At 37.0% G+C, this 15,826-nt stretch overlaps 3 protein-coding genes across 7 annotated transcripts; 1 reads left to right on the forward strand and 2 right to left on the reverse strand.

Moving 5' to 3' along the window:
- Positions 1 to 1,421: 1,421 nt before the first annotated feature.
- On the forward strand, positions 1,422 to 8,048 carry LOC133835028 (clavesin-2). 5 transcript variants are annotated; one of them, XM_062264877.1, is made up of 6 exons: positions 4,555 to 4,737; positions 5,571 to 5,668; positions 5,903 to 6,082; positions 6,867 to 6,961; positions 7,021 to 7,174; positions 7,240 to 8,048. In XM_062264877.1, the coding sequence occupies exons 2-6, from the start codon at positions 5,665 to 5,667 to the stop codon at positions 7,725 to 7,727; spliced, it is 921 nt and encodes a 306-aa protein (XP_062120861.1). In that variant the 5' UTR covers positions 4,555 to 4,737; positions 5,571 to 5,664; the 3' UTR covers positions 7,728 to 8,048. The 5 variants fall into 5 exon arrangements, with proteins under 5 accessions (XP_062120864.1, XP_062120865.1, XP_062120860.1 ...); XM_062264880.1 differs by lacking the exons at positions 4,555 to 4,737; positions 5,571 to 5,668 and adding an exon at positions 1,422 to 1,540; XM_062264881.1 differs by lacking the exons at positions 4,555 to 4,737; positions 5,571 to 5,668 and adding an exon at positions 2,049 to 2,202 and having other exon boundaries at positions 7,223 to 7,360.
- Positions 8,049 to 8,051: 3 nt separating this feature from the next.
- Positions 8,052 to 12,734, reverse strand: LOC133835034 (ras-related protein Rab-9B). The gene is made up of 3 exons (XM_062264892.1): positions 12,230 to 12,734; positions 9,353 to 9,547; positions 8,052 to 9,283 (listed from the first exon to the last, which is right to left on the reverse strand). The coding sequence occupies exons 1-3, from the start codon at positions 12,419 to 12,421 to the stop codon at positions 8,873 to 8,875; spliced, it is 798 nt and encodes a 265-aa protein (XP_062120876.1). The 5' UTR covers positions 12,422 to 12,734; the 3' UTR covers positions 8,052 to 8,872.
- Positions 12,735 to 13,547: 813 nt separating this feature from the next.
- Positions 13,548 to 15,328, reverse strand: LOC133835014 (RNA-splicing ligase RtcB homolog). The gene is made up of 2 exons (XM_062264858.1): positions 13,924 to 15,328; positions 13,548 to 13,861 (listed from the first exon to the last, which is right to left on the reverse strand). The coding sequence occupies exons 1-2, from the start codon at positions 15,214 to 15,216 to the stop codon at positions 13,634 to 13,636; spliced, it is 1,521 nt and encodes a 506-aa protein (XP_062120842.1). The 5' UTR covers positions 15,217 to 15,328; the 3' UTR covers positions 13,548 to 13,633.
- Between the last annotated feature and the right edge of the window lie 498 nt (positions 15,329 to 15,826).

The raw sequence follows: 15,826 nt of genomic DNA on the forward strand, positions 1-15,826 counted from the left end.
TACTCTTTTAGAATAAGTATTTGACAATACCGTGTAAAATGGAACCAGCAGATATTATGAATATAATGGAATCTTTACTGGTCTACTCATACGATTAATATTAAGATACTTAGAGGTTAACGTAAGTCATAAGTGCAATAATATTACGGGACTCGCACGTTTATATCAGATTTTAGCAATTATATGTAACTATGGAACTTATCAAGTTAAAAATATATGTATATATCTAAAACTCTATTTGTCAGTCATATCATCAGTTGTCTCTATCTTATCAGCTGCATGCAACTTGCAAATTGATTAAACCTGTCAAGTGACCATACAACGAGTTAATTGTTAATATTTGGTTTATGCAATTCGTACTTTGTTTACGAGTAAGTTTAATTGCCGTAGCCGTCGTGGAAACTTCTCTGATAGCGGTGCGAAATTCCATTGAACTTTTAAAACTGACGTAGCGTGTCCAGCATTGACGGCTTGTTTTATTGGCGAACTGATAGATGGGCTGAGACTCAAACTGAGTGTTAAGGTAAGTAAAAATTGAAATTCAATTTTATTTCGGATACAAAAGCGAAGTGCTTAATTAATTGTGCTCGCGTTTCGACAATGAGTTGGCAGTATCGTCAGTTGTACATTTGAACATAGACACGCAAGTCGTGTATTCCGTATTCGGATTGAATCGTACGACTTGGGTCTCAACTATTTCGGGCTTTAGTTAGTTAATTATGAACTACTATTAAAAGTGAGCAACACAAAGTGCGAACACTCTTAAACCTCTTTATAATTGTAATTGCCAACACTGAGATACAGTGCATACGTGTACAGAGTATATAACCTAAGAAACTACACTTTTGTTGAAGTTAATACTTGTTTGTGATGTATTAATCGGGATTATAATTGCGGGTTCAAATGTTCAAGAATTATTATATTGAGTGTTACACTGTGATGAAAAGTCAAGTGAATATGTGCACAACTGGAGTATAACAGTTCGCAACGTTATGTAAATAGTACAACATCAAAATAATGTCACGCTTACAATAGTGACTGTGAGATTGAGTATAACAGTTGCATACTAAAATACGCCGATGGCCTTAACCCCTGTTTTGCTTTGACTGCACATTTCTTCTTGGTGTTTAGGAATATCAAAGCAAAAGACAATGTATAACAGCTAACGATGCATTCGTTGACAGTTTAACTTGCTGACGGTTGCCATAATTACATACTTGCTTTTTAAATACTTGCGACTGAATTCAACGATATAAAATTATATATGCATGAGTGTATGTGATATATATTTGTATGTACATATAAATGTACATACGTAATTGCGTTACTTCTTAACTACTAGAGCAGAGCGTTGTACACCACTCAACACATACGATGGATGCGGGTATAAAGCTGTTGAATAAACCGCCTTATATTTTCAGTCTTTAAACGTGTCAAGAGCGAGCTAGACCTGTGTTGAAAACGCTTGACTTAAAGGATCTCGATCTCGATTTGTAACAATTGGATTAGCTGATTAAACCCGCATTGTAACGTTTCCTTGGTAAGTTCTAATAGTTTAACGTTAGCTTAACTCGATTTATGAATCTGCACCTTACGTAACTCTTCGCTATTTTGGCGATTTCTCTTTAACAAACGAAGAGCACGATACCTTCAATGACTTCGAGTAAAACACAAACAAAACAAAAACAACATAATTATGCAGGCGACAACTTGTTGCTGTCTCACTTATACTTGCGGGCCCTGACGACTTGTCAGATTTGCGAGTCGTTCCTTTTGCACTTACATTCGCATAGTTTCGGCTACAGTTGCTACTTGTGCTAGTGCTTGCAAAAAAAGGGGTCACTGAAATCGAATCGAATCAAATCGAATTGAGCCGCAAACTGTGAAGGCAAATCGTACAGAAAACTTGACAAAAAGTCAAATTTTTGTGTGTAGAGTTAAAGTTCAATAACCATTTGGCATTGACCCAATTTAATAGTAAACAGTGGGATTTCAAAGAAATGATATAAGTGAATATAGACATAGGAAGTGTCTCGTTGAAAAGAATCATTGACTTGCATAGTGAACATTAATTATTTCCACAATAAAATAAAAATTAATGAGTTGTATTTATCACTATGACAACTGCAACTAGTTACATGCCTAGGACAATGGCTGTCGGCGTGGCCATCAGTGCTTCTGAGTCGGCTGCCATCGCATCAGGTGAGACAGCACACAAGTACATGTGTACATACATACGTATGTACATATGTATGTATGGTGAACGCTATTTATTTGGCACGTAAGGTTGAAGCACTTTTTTATATTGCCTTTTAGCTTGGCCTTGCATATATGCTCTTATATATATGTATGTATATATGTACTCTTATAAGTAAATACATAAATATCGTATAAGTACATTATTTTTCTGACCTCAAAGTGCTTTTTTACGATCAACTTGAAATGTTTGTCACCGCTTCAACTTTTATCCTTTTAATGACCCGGCCTATAATAATTAATTTAATGAAAAACATTTCCGAAACTCTCTCATATAGACACAATGGTCAAAGCCCTTTACTTGTCAATGTCAAATTCCTTCTTTAAATAAACTGAAACGTATTTAAAAAGCTAAGTAAATTATTAATTTTTTAGTTTTTTTTTTATTTTTTTTTTATTTAATTTAATACATGTATTAAACTTCTTACTTAACCATTCTGCACACAAAATTATTTGGTTTTTTCGTTTATTATACAGTTAATATATATTTAAAATACAAAATTTGTAATTGAATTAAGATTTTTACTTAAGAATTAATGATTTTTCACTATTATATGAATAGTATTTTATTGCACTACTCAATTATTACACAGTTTCAACAATTATTTAGTAAATTTGTCTTAAACAGTCCTTTATTACATTCTTTATTATTATAGCATTTTGTCTCTTCCCCACCTCGTTTGAAATTGGTCGGCTTGATATCCATCAGCTGATCAATAAGTTTCAAGTTATTTAACATTTACAAACCAGCTTAAAACGAAATCGAGAGTTGTACACCAAAATCGAGACTAATGAATGGAAGTGGAAGGTGTGCCGAAAAAGCTTTTCGTAGTGTTTGCTTCGCACGTGTTACTTGCCGTTTAGACCAAAAATAATAATAATGAAATAGGTAGTCCACATGCCCATACTTGTCTGATTGTTATTTGAAACGTGTTAGCCCTGTTGTTGTCGTCGTCGTCATCGTCGTCATCGTCGAACAGGTGTCATTACTAGGTAATTGCTAATTAACGTGTGTATCATTCACTGGGCGCAGCAGCAACATTGAACCGAAGGTACAAAGCTTCAGGGTCAAGTAAATGAGAGATGTGCTTGTTGAAAGCCCACTTGCCCTTTATTTATATGCCTAAGATGATGCTACTGATCCACACACACACAAACACACATGCGGAATATCCCATGCTCGTCATCCGATATAAAATGGGAGACAACAACAGCTGAGTAACCGCAATGAAAACCAGCTTTTTCAGTCGCATAATTTCCCAAATGCACTGAACATGCATCTCTCATTGCTCTCCCTTTTCATTTTACTCTCTGTATTTCTCGCTCTCTCTCTCCCTTTTATACCCTAAGGTCAAGTCCGAATGATCTGGTAGTTATTTAAACTTATTAATAGTTGGCCCAGTGGCAACAATAATTGAAAGTGTGTCTTAGTTGTGTTCAATTTGAATTCTATATACAACTGCAAAAGTACTAAATATACATAAATATACCGAAAGAAGTATTTTTACGTTACACTAAAAATATACATAGCAAAGAGTGCAAAATATGCCCGATTGTCAACCAAAGCACCTAAGACCTGACTGCAGCAGCCGTTCATTGATTTATAAAATTATTTCTTAAATAACATCTACAATTTTTATCTGATTGCAAAGTTTTAGAAATGATAAATACTGTAGTTATCATTTTATAATTACGTTTGCTATTGGATTGATCCGTTTTGCGGGGGCGGAAGTGGGAGTGGAAAAATCGAAAACAAACTCGATATGCGTGCTAGAAGCACTGTCGAAAATTACAGCTCTATGCATTTCTGAGATCCAGATAGATAGACATGTACTTTAATGTCAGTTTTAAGTGCATTTTAATTTTTTCGATTTTAATAGATTTGTTGGTAAACTTAAATATTTATTTAAATTGCAATTTTAAAAAAGAAAATATTAAGAGTTGATTTTTATTATATTGAAATTGGAAATGAAAATTTTATTCGTATTGTTGGATCATAAATATGTGCATATAAGAATGTATAAATATAATTAAATAAAGAATTACTCCACGTACAATTTTCCTTTATCACTTTACTTCATTTAATGACGTGCTAAAGAGTATTCGAGTTTCGTGGTTTCGTTTAGTTTTTTGACCCGATCCGTGAGTATATCTCGCTGAGACTAGCACGTGAATGTCATGCTCAAGTTCAGCTTTAGTTTCAACTTTAGCTTCGACTTGAGCTTCAGCTTCCATCTGTTACCAGTTTTGATTCTTGGCTTGTTATAAAATCTCCGTAACGCGCTTTTTGCCACAACAGTCAGTTTCGTCAGCTCTTTCGGCTCCGTTGGACGCAGTGTTAGTCGTCTCCATATTTTGCCGCCTTCTTTTACTCCGTCATTCAATTTTATTGTCGCCCCAAAAAACGAGTTTTACGTTTTCGGTTTCAGTTTCAATTTCGGTTTCGATTTAACTTTTGTGCTGTGTTGCGTTTTGCGCTGAGTGTGTACTACTTTTTTTTAGATGCTATGATGATTATTATTATGTTGTATTTGCTATTTTGGCAAGCACATTAACAATTCATAAGTTGTTTGAATTTGGGTTTTGCCAAAGCAAGCATAAAACACTATACGGCTGAAACTTATCATTTAAATTGAGGTTTTCAACCCATGAGCATATTTGAATAAATTAGCAATTAATTGTGGTTATCCAAATTGATACAAAATGATTTTGTTCCATCAAAATGTAGATCATTCTTTTTTTTTTTTATTATCTCGAAAACTATTATATCTCCGTCATTTTTAAAATCTTCTTAAATAGAAGTTCTTTACATAAAATAGATAAATATATATATTTAAATAGATAAATATATATATTTACATATTTCGGTACATTATTAGAATACACATTTGTAATTTGAAGCCTAGAGCAAAACTCGTTTCAACCTTAAAATCATTGAACTATAACCAGTTGTACTCGAGAATTCAGCTCAAGATTCAATTGGCAAATACTATTTATCACAGACTCTATTTATATAATTAAGTTTGCCAACTAAAATATTAAAACTGAAACAAATGTCAAGGTTAAGAAGATAACTCCATATTTTAGAGTAGCTCCAAAAATAAATAAGCACTCTCAATAATATGCAAACTTTGTCGATATGCTAACAGAAATAAAAGACTTGACATCTTTTGAATAATACATTAAATTAAAAAAAAAAAAGAATATAATTATAATAAATTAATTAATTGAGACATACTGTAATTCAACATCCGTCATTAAATGCTCCAAAAATAAATATCCACTTTCAATAATATGCAAACTTTGTCATTAAGCTCCGATAAATAAAAAACTTTTGAATAAAACATTAAATTAAAAAAAGAGAATCTACAAATTAATTACAAAAAGTAGCTGAAAATAAACATCAAAATGAGTAAGTTTATAATTACCTTTATATAATATTTGTAGAGAGAACTTTTACATACTATATGTGCTTTAATACTAAGCGTATAATTGACTATGATTATTAGCCAATTCATTTATTTAGTTAGTTAGCAATTTTTAAGTGGTCAGTACAGAGATCAAAGCCCAGTTTTAATTTGTCCAAGTTACGTATACTAATTTAAAGACAATTATCATTTTCTCTATTCGCTCCTCTTTATTTCAGGAGTCCCCACCATGCTGTCGGATATTGAAAGTCTGCCCTCTATTCAATTGGGCGATTTCACACTACAATTTGAACTCGGCGAAGCCACTGCACCAACCAAGGAAGTTGCGGTGCGAGAGTTGCGTGAATCTCCCGAAAGACAGAAAGAGGCAACTAAGGAGCTAAAGCGCCTATTGGAGGGTGAGTAAACATATATGTATATATTATATAAACTTGCAAACTTGTTTTGAAAGCTCAAGAATACGGGAAAAAAAGATTTCATGGGTATCTGGTTAACTTTCCCCATGAATATTAATATGTAGAATCAAGGTGATCCTCATATCAACTTGTAACAACGTAATCGAAGTGGAACAGATCTGAATAATCTTTAAGGTGCACTTGTCAAGTATTGTTTTTGTCTAAGATAATCATTACATAGTTATATTCTCTGATATAAATTAAAAATATAAATACGATTACCATTATTAATAGAAATCAGATTCAGATAATCAATGAGATTTGTACTATAAATAATTTCAGGAGCAGAGCTGATCTAAACATGGCTTTACAATGTTGTTGTCTAGCCTTATTGAAATGATCTTCCATCTCGGATATAAATTTAAAAGTTGATATTTCAAGAACCAATCACACTCGCGAAAAGCTCAACAAATCGCATTTGTTTAAGCTTACATAATTATTAATAGAAAAGTCGCGTCGTAGCATGTCGTTAATCATATGCTACACGTTTTTACTTAACTCGAAGATTGTAATGGGTTGAAAGTCGATTTCCTGACATTACGAATTGACCCCTTCATTAAAGAAGCTTACGACGACATTGTAGATATAAATATAAAATTTATATTTGATGCACGTAATGGAAAAAGGTCATCGAGATCAACACTTAGCGAACCGTTAATTAATTTTGTATTAACATTTATAGATCTAGCTAATAACTAAGTATTTACTCTACACGTTTACTTTGCAGCTGAAACCGATCTCTACTGTCCCAAGGACAATGAGGAATGGCTAATTCGTTTCCTACGGCCTTGCAAGTATTATCCTGAAAGTGCCCGCGACTTGGTAAGCTGTTCTATTTTCTCTCATTGCACTCTCTAATGCATCATTCCTTATACTCATAGATCAAGCGGTACTACTCGTTCAAAGTGAAGCACTTGGACGTTTATAAGGATCTGAAGCCCACACGGGAAGCAAACATCTTCAAAAACAACATCCTCACAGTGTTTCCCAATAGGGATCAGTGTGGACGACGTATTCTTCTTCTTGAACTGGGCAGTAAGTGAATTATTCTTTGACTGACTTTGCTGACATCACATTAATAAGCGTTTGTCCGTGTTTAGAACGCTGGAAGCACAAGCAGGTGACACTAGATGAGGTCTTCAAGGGCGCTGTCATTTTCCTTGAGGCCGCCATGCTTGAGCCAGAGACACAGATCAATGGCGCCGTTGTCATCTTCGATATGGATGGCCTTAGCCTGCAGCAGACCTGGCAGTTTACGCCACCATTCGCCAAGCGCATTGTTGACTGGCTACAGGACTCGGTGCCGCTGCGCATCAAGGCGATTCACATTGTAAACCAGCCAAAGATCTTCAATGTGGTGTTTGCCCTGTTCAAGCCGTTCCTGCGCGAGAAGCTGCGCAGTCGCATCATCTTCCACGGTACCGATCGCGAATCCCTGCACAAGTACATGTCTCCCAAATGTCTGCCATCCTGCTATGGCGGCATCCTCGAGCTGCCCCGCATCGATGGCGATCAATGGTATGAGCTGCTGCTCATGTGCGATGCCGAGTACGAAGCCATCAATTCATATGGTTACAAGAAGAAGTGAGCGGGGCCTTGAGCCCAGCAATGTGCACAGCAAGTGATATTCTCTCTCGTATAGCCACAACTCGATTAATTAAGTCAATCAACTGTTATACGCTTCTCCAGCCAACGCTTGCGATAGTCCCTAGAGCCAAGAAGTTTGCCTTAGTCTTAAGCCATAGATTCCAACCTGGCAGTAAGTGTTATAACTATCATAATCAACTTTAAACATATTTAAATGGGGCGATGTATACTTATAGCTTGTTATATTTTATGCTTTTATAATGTACTTACTTAGATTGTATATTTACACATATATAAATCTCACTTCTAATATGGAAACAAACTCTCACAAACTTTGACTCCAATTTATTTGAGTTGCATCATGCGTGTAATTTACAATTTAAGTGTTTATACTTTGACATACAAATCTCTTGTTGTTCTGCTCACATTCAAAGGTTTTGCGTGGTGTCAAGACCATTATTCAAAGTCGCTTTCATTGTTTCATGTACATTATACGTTAATAGACACTTAAAATGTCATTTGAATTGTCTAAAATAAGTTTTTCCCACAGCTACATATACATTTTGTTGTCGCAATTTTAAATTTTTTTTTTGGTATACCAGTCACTGTCGTATATTTATTTTATTGTATACATTAAAAATTGTATAATAGCTAAAGCAGTATAAACAAAATGGTCAACTCAATTGATCCGATTGAAAGGCACAACTGTCATATAAAGACCGTAAACATTTATATAAATAAGTATATAGTTAAAGTGTTATACACATATTGGTGTATAACTTAATAAGCACATCTTCAGCATATTTTTGGAAACCGTTTCTTTCACAGCTACTCTCAATGTCAACAGATAGAATAATCAGATTCAAACTGTTATACAAGTTTCATATTCAAGAAAAGTACCACTGTTATGTACACATTGTAATTAGCTTATCTACTGTGATGAGAACACTTACTCGCTAATCTTTCGATTTGCCTTCAACTCAGAATCAGTTTCCTACATTAGACTTAATGTGTATTTGGTCTGCGCTATGACTCGGCTGAACTATCATTTAGCCCGACTGGAATGTAATTATTGCCTCTGGCTAAGTATTTAATGTAAAAACAACAAATATAAAAACAAACTTGCCCCACTCACGCAGTCTGAACTCACAGACGGTAATTGGTCGATGGCGCCTTGGGCGAACTACGTGCCTGACCAAACAAGTGGCGCGACATTGAGGAGGGTGAACGCATGGCAGCATCTGCAATTTGCCCATCATCGTCGTCCGCATCGACGACGTCAGTTGGCTTACCGCTCCCTCCACCACCGGTGCAGCAACTGCGACGTTGCATCAGCCGAATGGGACGGGTCAAATCAATGGTGTCGCCATGCTGTCGCTGCTCCGCTTCGGCTACGCACTCCATTGTCTTCCATTGGCGCAGGCCAAGCACGAAGGCGTCCGTTACATTGGTCGCCGTCTTCGAGGAGGTTTCGATGTGTGAGGCAATCGATTGCTCCGCACACCACTGTTGCACATCCTCGCGTCCCACTTGTCGCTTATCCGCTCGAATGTCATTCTGTAAATGCAGACGCGACAGTCTTGAGTTGACATTGACATTGAACTGCAAGTTGTTGGCAAAGCTTACCTTATTCCCCACCACAATGAAGGGAAATCTGTCTGCGTTCACGTCCGCATAGTTGAGGAACTCATTGCGCCACAGTCGCAGTCCTCGCAGGCTATCCCGATCATCCACGGCATAGCAGAGCAAGCAAATGTCAGAGCCCCGATAGAAGGGCGTTCTCAGGGCACGAAAACGCTCCTGTCCAGCTGTATCCCATATCTAAAATTAGAACAACTTGCATCTTAATTGACATTCAATTAACGCTTAATTGAAATTTGCAATTTTGTTGATTACCCCGACGTGAAAATAGTGTGTATCTGTAGACCCTAATTGAGGTCACAACTATATGCATCATTTTCAGTGTAGGGTCACAGACAGACAGATAGCAAAAGTTTGCGTAATGCCGAGCTACAGTCACACCAGCTGAAATCTCCTAAGCCTAGACCTCCAAAGGCAAAACCCGGCAACTGATAGCGAATTGCTGATAAGCAAATCAAAACAAATTCAAACAAAAGGCAACAAAAGAAATGAATAAACACAGGTGTGTTAACTAATGACAAAAAACAAGCTACACAAAACATTTGATCAAAATTGAAAACAAAGTTTTTAAGCAGTCGCACGGAATCGATATATAGGTCGTGAAACTTAATAGAATTCTAATTTTGTTAGACATTGATTATATTAATATCAGAAATAATTCCGATGTGAGTATCAAATTGTATCTTGGTAACACATAATAATAATAAAACTGGTATTATTTCCACTGTAGCATTGCATTAATTACTTAATCAACATTGGCCCTACGTCAACAAATTTTGATATACATATACAATATTTATAAGTCAGTAGAGGATTAATCAATTCTAACAATGAGTACTTTCAAATGTCTTTAGTTTATTCATTTACTAGTAAATACTGCACACATTTTACATGAAGTCAAGAGACATCAAGCTCATATCTACCTTATAGTTCAATATATATGTACATATTTTCATTCAATCAGAGAGGAAATGTGTTAAAAGCTCATATCCATAGAAAGATTCTAAACTTAAGATACAATAGAGGTGTGATCGACGAGGTTTAGAAAAGGCCGCAATATAAATGTTATCTCATAATATTCTATGTCAATAGACATTAACTCTAATGCAAGCATCTCCAAGAAAACTGGGTGTACTCGATTTGTAATTTTAGGTATAATTTTGTTGCGGTTTGCTTTGCCCAGAAGTACATATATGAGAAATCCAGAAATAACTGTTTGAATCATAATCTGCATTTATTAAGTCCGTTGAACAAGCAACTCACTCAACCAGATCTTAATATCTTTTCAAAACCTGATTACAGGGTATCTCCCTGAGCACGACCTGAATTAAATTTATCTTGGACCATTAACCGTTGTAGGGCAAGAGAGTGACCATTCATACTATATACTAATGAATATATAGTATACAACACGCATAAGAGATCTCTCCGCTTACGAAATCACATACTTCTTGCTGGGTTTTTGGTCAAAAATCACCGAAGCGTTAACAAAAACTGTCTGCTTAATGGCATTGTTGCAGAAAATTACAGCAAAAATGTATGACTAATAAGAATAATAATGAACAGCACAACGTAAATGGAATTATGGTAAGTTTTTGAATGTTTTGCAACTATTTGTTGTATTGAACACTAACATTATCATCGATTATTGCGTCAATTGATTTAAAATGGCATTGTGCACAGCGATCTGAGTACACTTCGAGCTTTAGCCTGTTGCATATTTATAAGGCACACACAGACTAAAATTGTCCGACTGTGAAAATGTGAATTCAAATGAAAGCCGACAGCATAAATAAAGTGCATCATTGTGGATGGATGATGGGAGACGGATAAAGAAGAGGGTTGGAGAAAAGAACGCTAAAAACGCTGAAAACACTTGGCGAAAACTCTCGTACATATCCGTTAGAAGCGAGTTTGGAATTTATATGAAGGGTTTCATACGCATGGGAAGACCACACATACATACATACATTCATACTCTGTTGCTTAGACATTTAGAATGTAAAACAAAGTGAGCGCATTGTTGCTTCAGTTGCTGTTAAGACGTACGTTAATTGAGGGTTTGTAGGTGTGAGTGTATACGAGTGCTTATACCCGTTATTCATAGGCTAGAAAGGTATTATAAGTAGAAGGCAACGGAAAAAATTTTTTTTAAAGAAAACTTTGTTTACACAAAATCTTTGAACGCATAAAGTACATATGTATCCATTGAGCACTTCGATTTAAGAGATTATAAACGAAATAACACCAACATAGTATATTATGTTGAGTTAACGAATTTATGTTGAAGAAACAATTAAGTATGCAAGTTATAGTTACACTTAACATTATAACTATTGATAAAAAAATTTGCAACACTACTCTAATGTCAATGTAATTTTGAGATGCTCTAAAAATGTTAGCAACGCAAAATTGCTTATTTTTCTCAAAAATAGATTACGGGTATTTCACCGTAGACACCTCTATATTCTTGTCTGTTGACTGCGTTGTGTGTGTGTGTGTGCGTGTGAGTGGGGGCAGATGGAAAGATAATAGTCGGCAGCCGCTGCTGAAGTGAACTCAAAGCAAATAAGAGTTTACTACGAACTAAGTCACGACAGTGCGAGCTGAGCACGACTTTAGGCACGAAATGACAAACAGCGTGTCGAAGAAACTTCCTAACGATATAGACAAATACTTATGAAATGCACTATTAAAAGCTTTGTGCTAGAAATCAATCAAAACGTTAACTTTACTATCTGCCCAATTGGAGTAAGCGAAGTGACCGCAAGCTCAAATTAACGGAACTGAACGAAGCCAAATAATTGAATTAGTAATTGGAAAGTGTCCCTTTCTCTGTCCCGCTCTTTCACACACACTGACCTGCAGCGTGTACTTTTCTCCGTCGACTGTGATGTCCTTGTTCATGAACTCCACTCCAATGGTATGGAAATTGTTTTCTTCATAACGATTCGATACGAAGCGTGTGAGAAGCGCCGACTTTCCCACACCACCGTCGCCCAATATGATGACCTTGAGTAGTTTATTTTTTTGCGGCGGTCGCATATTTGTCATTTTTGTATTTGTACGTAGGGGGAACCGACTGCCGGTTGTCGCAATAGCAACAATAATAAAAAATAATAGAAAGTAAATTGTTGTAAAAACTACGCAACAGTAAATTATCACTACACACGCGTCACGCGGATCTGTTTGAATTCAACTTCTTTTGTCTCATCAATCATTTATCTCGTTGCAAGGCATTTATTTACAAATACTCATTTGTTGTTGTAATTATAGTAACGTGCACTTTTTTGCCCAACTGACAATTAAACCATTGAAATTGAACACTCTGTTGAGCTTGCGTTCAACCGCGCGGTGTCGCTACTTATGACCAATGTGACCGCGGTTTGCATTTCAAATACACCAAAAGCTACAAAATACACTAAATCTCAATCTACTGCAAAAAGGCCAATAAATATACTACAAAGCTGAACTTATTTAAAAGAATTGTTTTTAAGCCATTCTTTAAATTGCCGTATTTTGACTTGGCAAGTCTTATAGTGATTTACTCTTTTGACAAAATGAACTACCGCCGGACCAGGGACATTGCATTAAACTAACCGGATTACTATTTCACTACCAATAACAAGCTAATTAGCATGTTGAATTACTAAATCTGTTCATAGAAATATCACTATTGAAAATGTAAACAAAAGGTCTGATGATGTTTGTAGTGATTGTGAGCAAGCAAAAAATAGTTACAATCCAAATATCATATCGAGTGAAGACTGCTTTCTTTAGGGCTCAGAAAATCGCATTTCATTCGATGTGCATAAAATAAAACATTCCGATTTCTGTACTAAAAAACAAGTACACAAATTTTTGAGACATTATCGACTTCAAAGTAGATTTTTCCTGAAAGTAGACTTCACTTTTCGAATTAATTTAATTCTGCTATTTTGTATAATAAATAAACATCCACTTGATCACCCTGTCAGAGTCCCTACTTAGTTCAAAAGATTATTGCTAATGCTTATATGATTTAGAACTATTTTAACTCCCATTTGCCTTGAAATCATTGAAAACGGAATATGAAACAATTAATAATGGCATAATTTTGAAATTGCAATATTCATAATGGTTACTTTGAGTTGGCAAAACTAGTTTCCAAGTTGGACTCATTTAACTTGAAAAATAACCATTTCCAGTATTGATTTTATTATTATTAAATACAAAATATTCGTATTATAAATGTCGCTTGTTATAAATTAATATTGATTTGTGCTTTCAGCCTTTGATAACAGCAATGGGGCGCATTTTGATGCATTTCTTGCTGATTCCCGCCGCATGACAGGTGTCCACAACATCCGTGACGTCCTTGTACGCTTCGGGAGCTTCTTCCATGACTAGCTTTGGACTGGCCACCCGAATGGCAATGCCCAACTGATCCAACTTGTCCAGAACCTCCTTATAGTCTAGATTACGACGTGACTTTGCACGCGACAAAGCGCGACCCTGTAGAGCATTTAAATTTAAAGTAGATGCTGATTTAAAAACTCTTCTTATGTTGTGCTTACCGCGCCGTGGCAGGTGCTGCCGAAGGTCTCGTGCATGCCTTGCTCTGTGCCCGTCAAGACGTAGCTGCAGGTACCCATGGTCCCACCAACAAGAACTGGCTGCCCTGTTAGCTGATAGTCCACGGGAATCAAGGGATGATGTGGAGGGAAGGCGCGTGTTGAACCCTTGCGATGCACCAGCAGCTTGCGCTCCTTACCTTCGACAATGTGATTCTCCACTTTGGCAATGTTATGAGAAACATCGTAGATAACATGCATATCCAGATCATCGGGCGTTGTGTTAAACATCTTTGCAAACGCCTGTCGCGTGAGGAACGTCATCGAACTGCGATTGACCCATGCAAAATTTGCTGCGGCCGCCATCGCCTTTAGGTAATTCTGACCCTCAACAGAGTTGATGCGAGCACAAGCCAATTGGCGATCGTTGGTCTCGATCTTGTCGCGCTTCATGGCCTTCTCCATCTCGACGAGCGCATCGGTGGCCACTTGATGGCCAAAGCCGCGACTGCCGGAATGAATCATGACCACCACCTGTCCCTTCTCCTCAATGCCCATTTTGGAGGCGCTCCACTTATCGTAGATCTCATCGACGACCTGAATCTCGGCATAATGATTGCCAGCGCCCAGTGTGCCTAGCTGCGGCAATCCGCGTTTCTTAGCACGCATGCTCACCTTGGCGGGATCGGCGTTCAGCATGCGACCATATTCCTCACAGTGCTCCTTGTCCTCGGCCCATACGTAGCCCTCGCGTAAAGACCAATCCATGCCCATCTCGAGTGCCTCCTCCAGATCGCGGGCATTCATGGGTATGATACCCTTGGATCCTACGCCCACCGGGATGTGATCGAAGAGCGACTGCGCCAACTGCTCTTTGACGGGCTGCACATCTTTTTCAAAGAGATTTGTGCGCAGCAAACGTACGCCGCAATTAATGTCAAAGCCCACGCCACCGGGACTTACCACGGACAGTGGATCGTCCATATCAAAGGCTGCCATGTTGCCAATGGCAAAGCCATACCCCGAGTGAATGTCCGGCAAACCAATCGAACGTCCTACGATGCCTGGCAGTGCAGCCACATTAGCAATCTGCTTAACACCGGGCAGGAAGCCGCCAACGGCTCCAGGGCGACACGAGTTTTTCAGCTCCTCGAGCATCAGCTGTTCCAGGCGACTGTTCACATAGAAGCAGCCCTCCACGTTCATGTTGGGCTGGAAGCCCTTCTTGATGCGCCAGCAATGATCATTGATCTTCTCTAGATACTTCAGTTCGTCGTTGTACGAACGGACCACCATTTTGCGTATTAAATTAAATTGAATTAGTCACCGGTTTTTATTTACTTGCGTGAAATTGATGTTATCTATTTCGTCAACATTCGCAATACAGCTGATGTCAATAAATCCGGCCGGTAAATTTTATGCACATCGAAAATATCGATATTGATAAGTCGTTCATCCCATCCCTGGCATGTGAGCAAAAATTGTTCAGTTTGGACTTGGAACAAATGTTCCCCCAATTTTTTTTTTTTTAATTTAGTTCAATCCAAATTCTTAAATAGAAAAGTTAAAAGCTTTTATGAATTAAATCAGTCTAAATGGTATAGAATCAATAATTACAGCAATATCAATATTATCGATTTTCCAAAATATCGATATATTCCCAACACGCCCAGGCAATGAAGAGAATATACGATTTTACATCGAAGAATGTATCAAAGCAAACGCCTCTACAATCATAATATTTGGGCGATAGAAGGCGCAATTGTTCGAATTCCGAACACTTTTTTTAAGAAGTTACAATTTAAAATCCAGCCGCAGTTTTGTTTAACCCTACCATGAAATGTCATCACAAATTTATGTTGTCGACCGACCACCACAAGGAATAGCATTAAAGTTACATTTAAAA

The sequence above is a fragment of the Drosophila sulfurigaster genome, chromosome 2L, assembly GCF_023558435.1.
Source record: "Drosophila sulfurigaster albostrigata strain 15112-1811.04 chromosome 2L, ASM2355843v2, whole genome shotgun sequence".
Lineage (NCBI taxonomy): Eukaryota > Metazoa > Arthropoda > Insecta > Diptera > Drosophilidae > Drosophila > Drosophila sulfurigaster.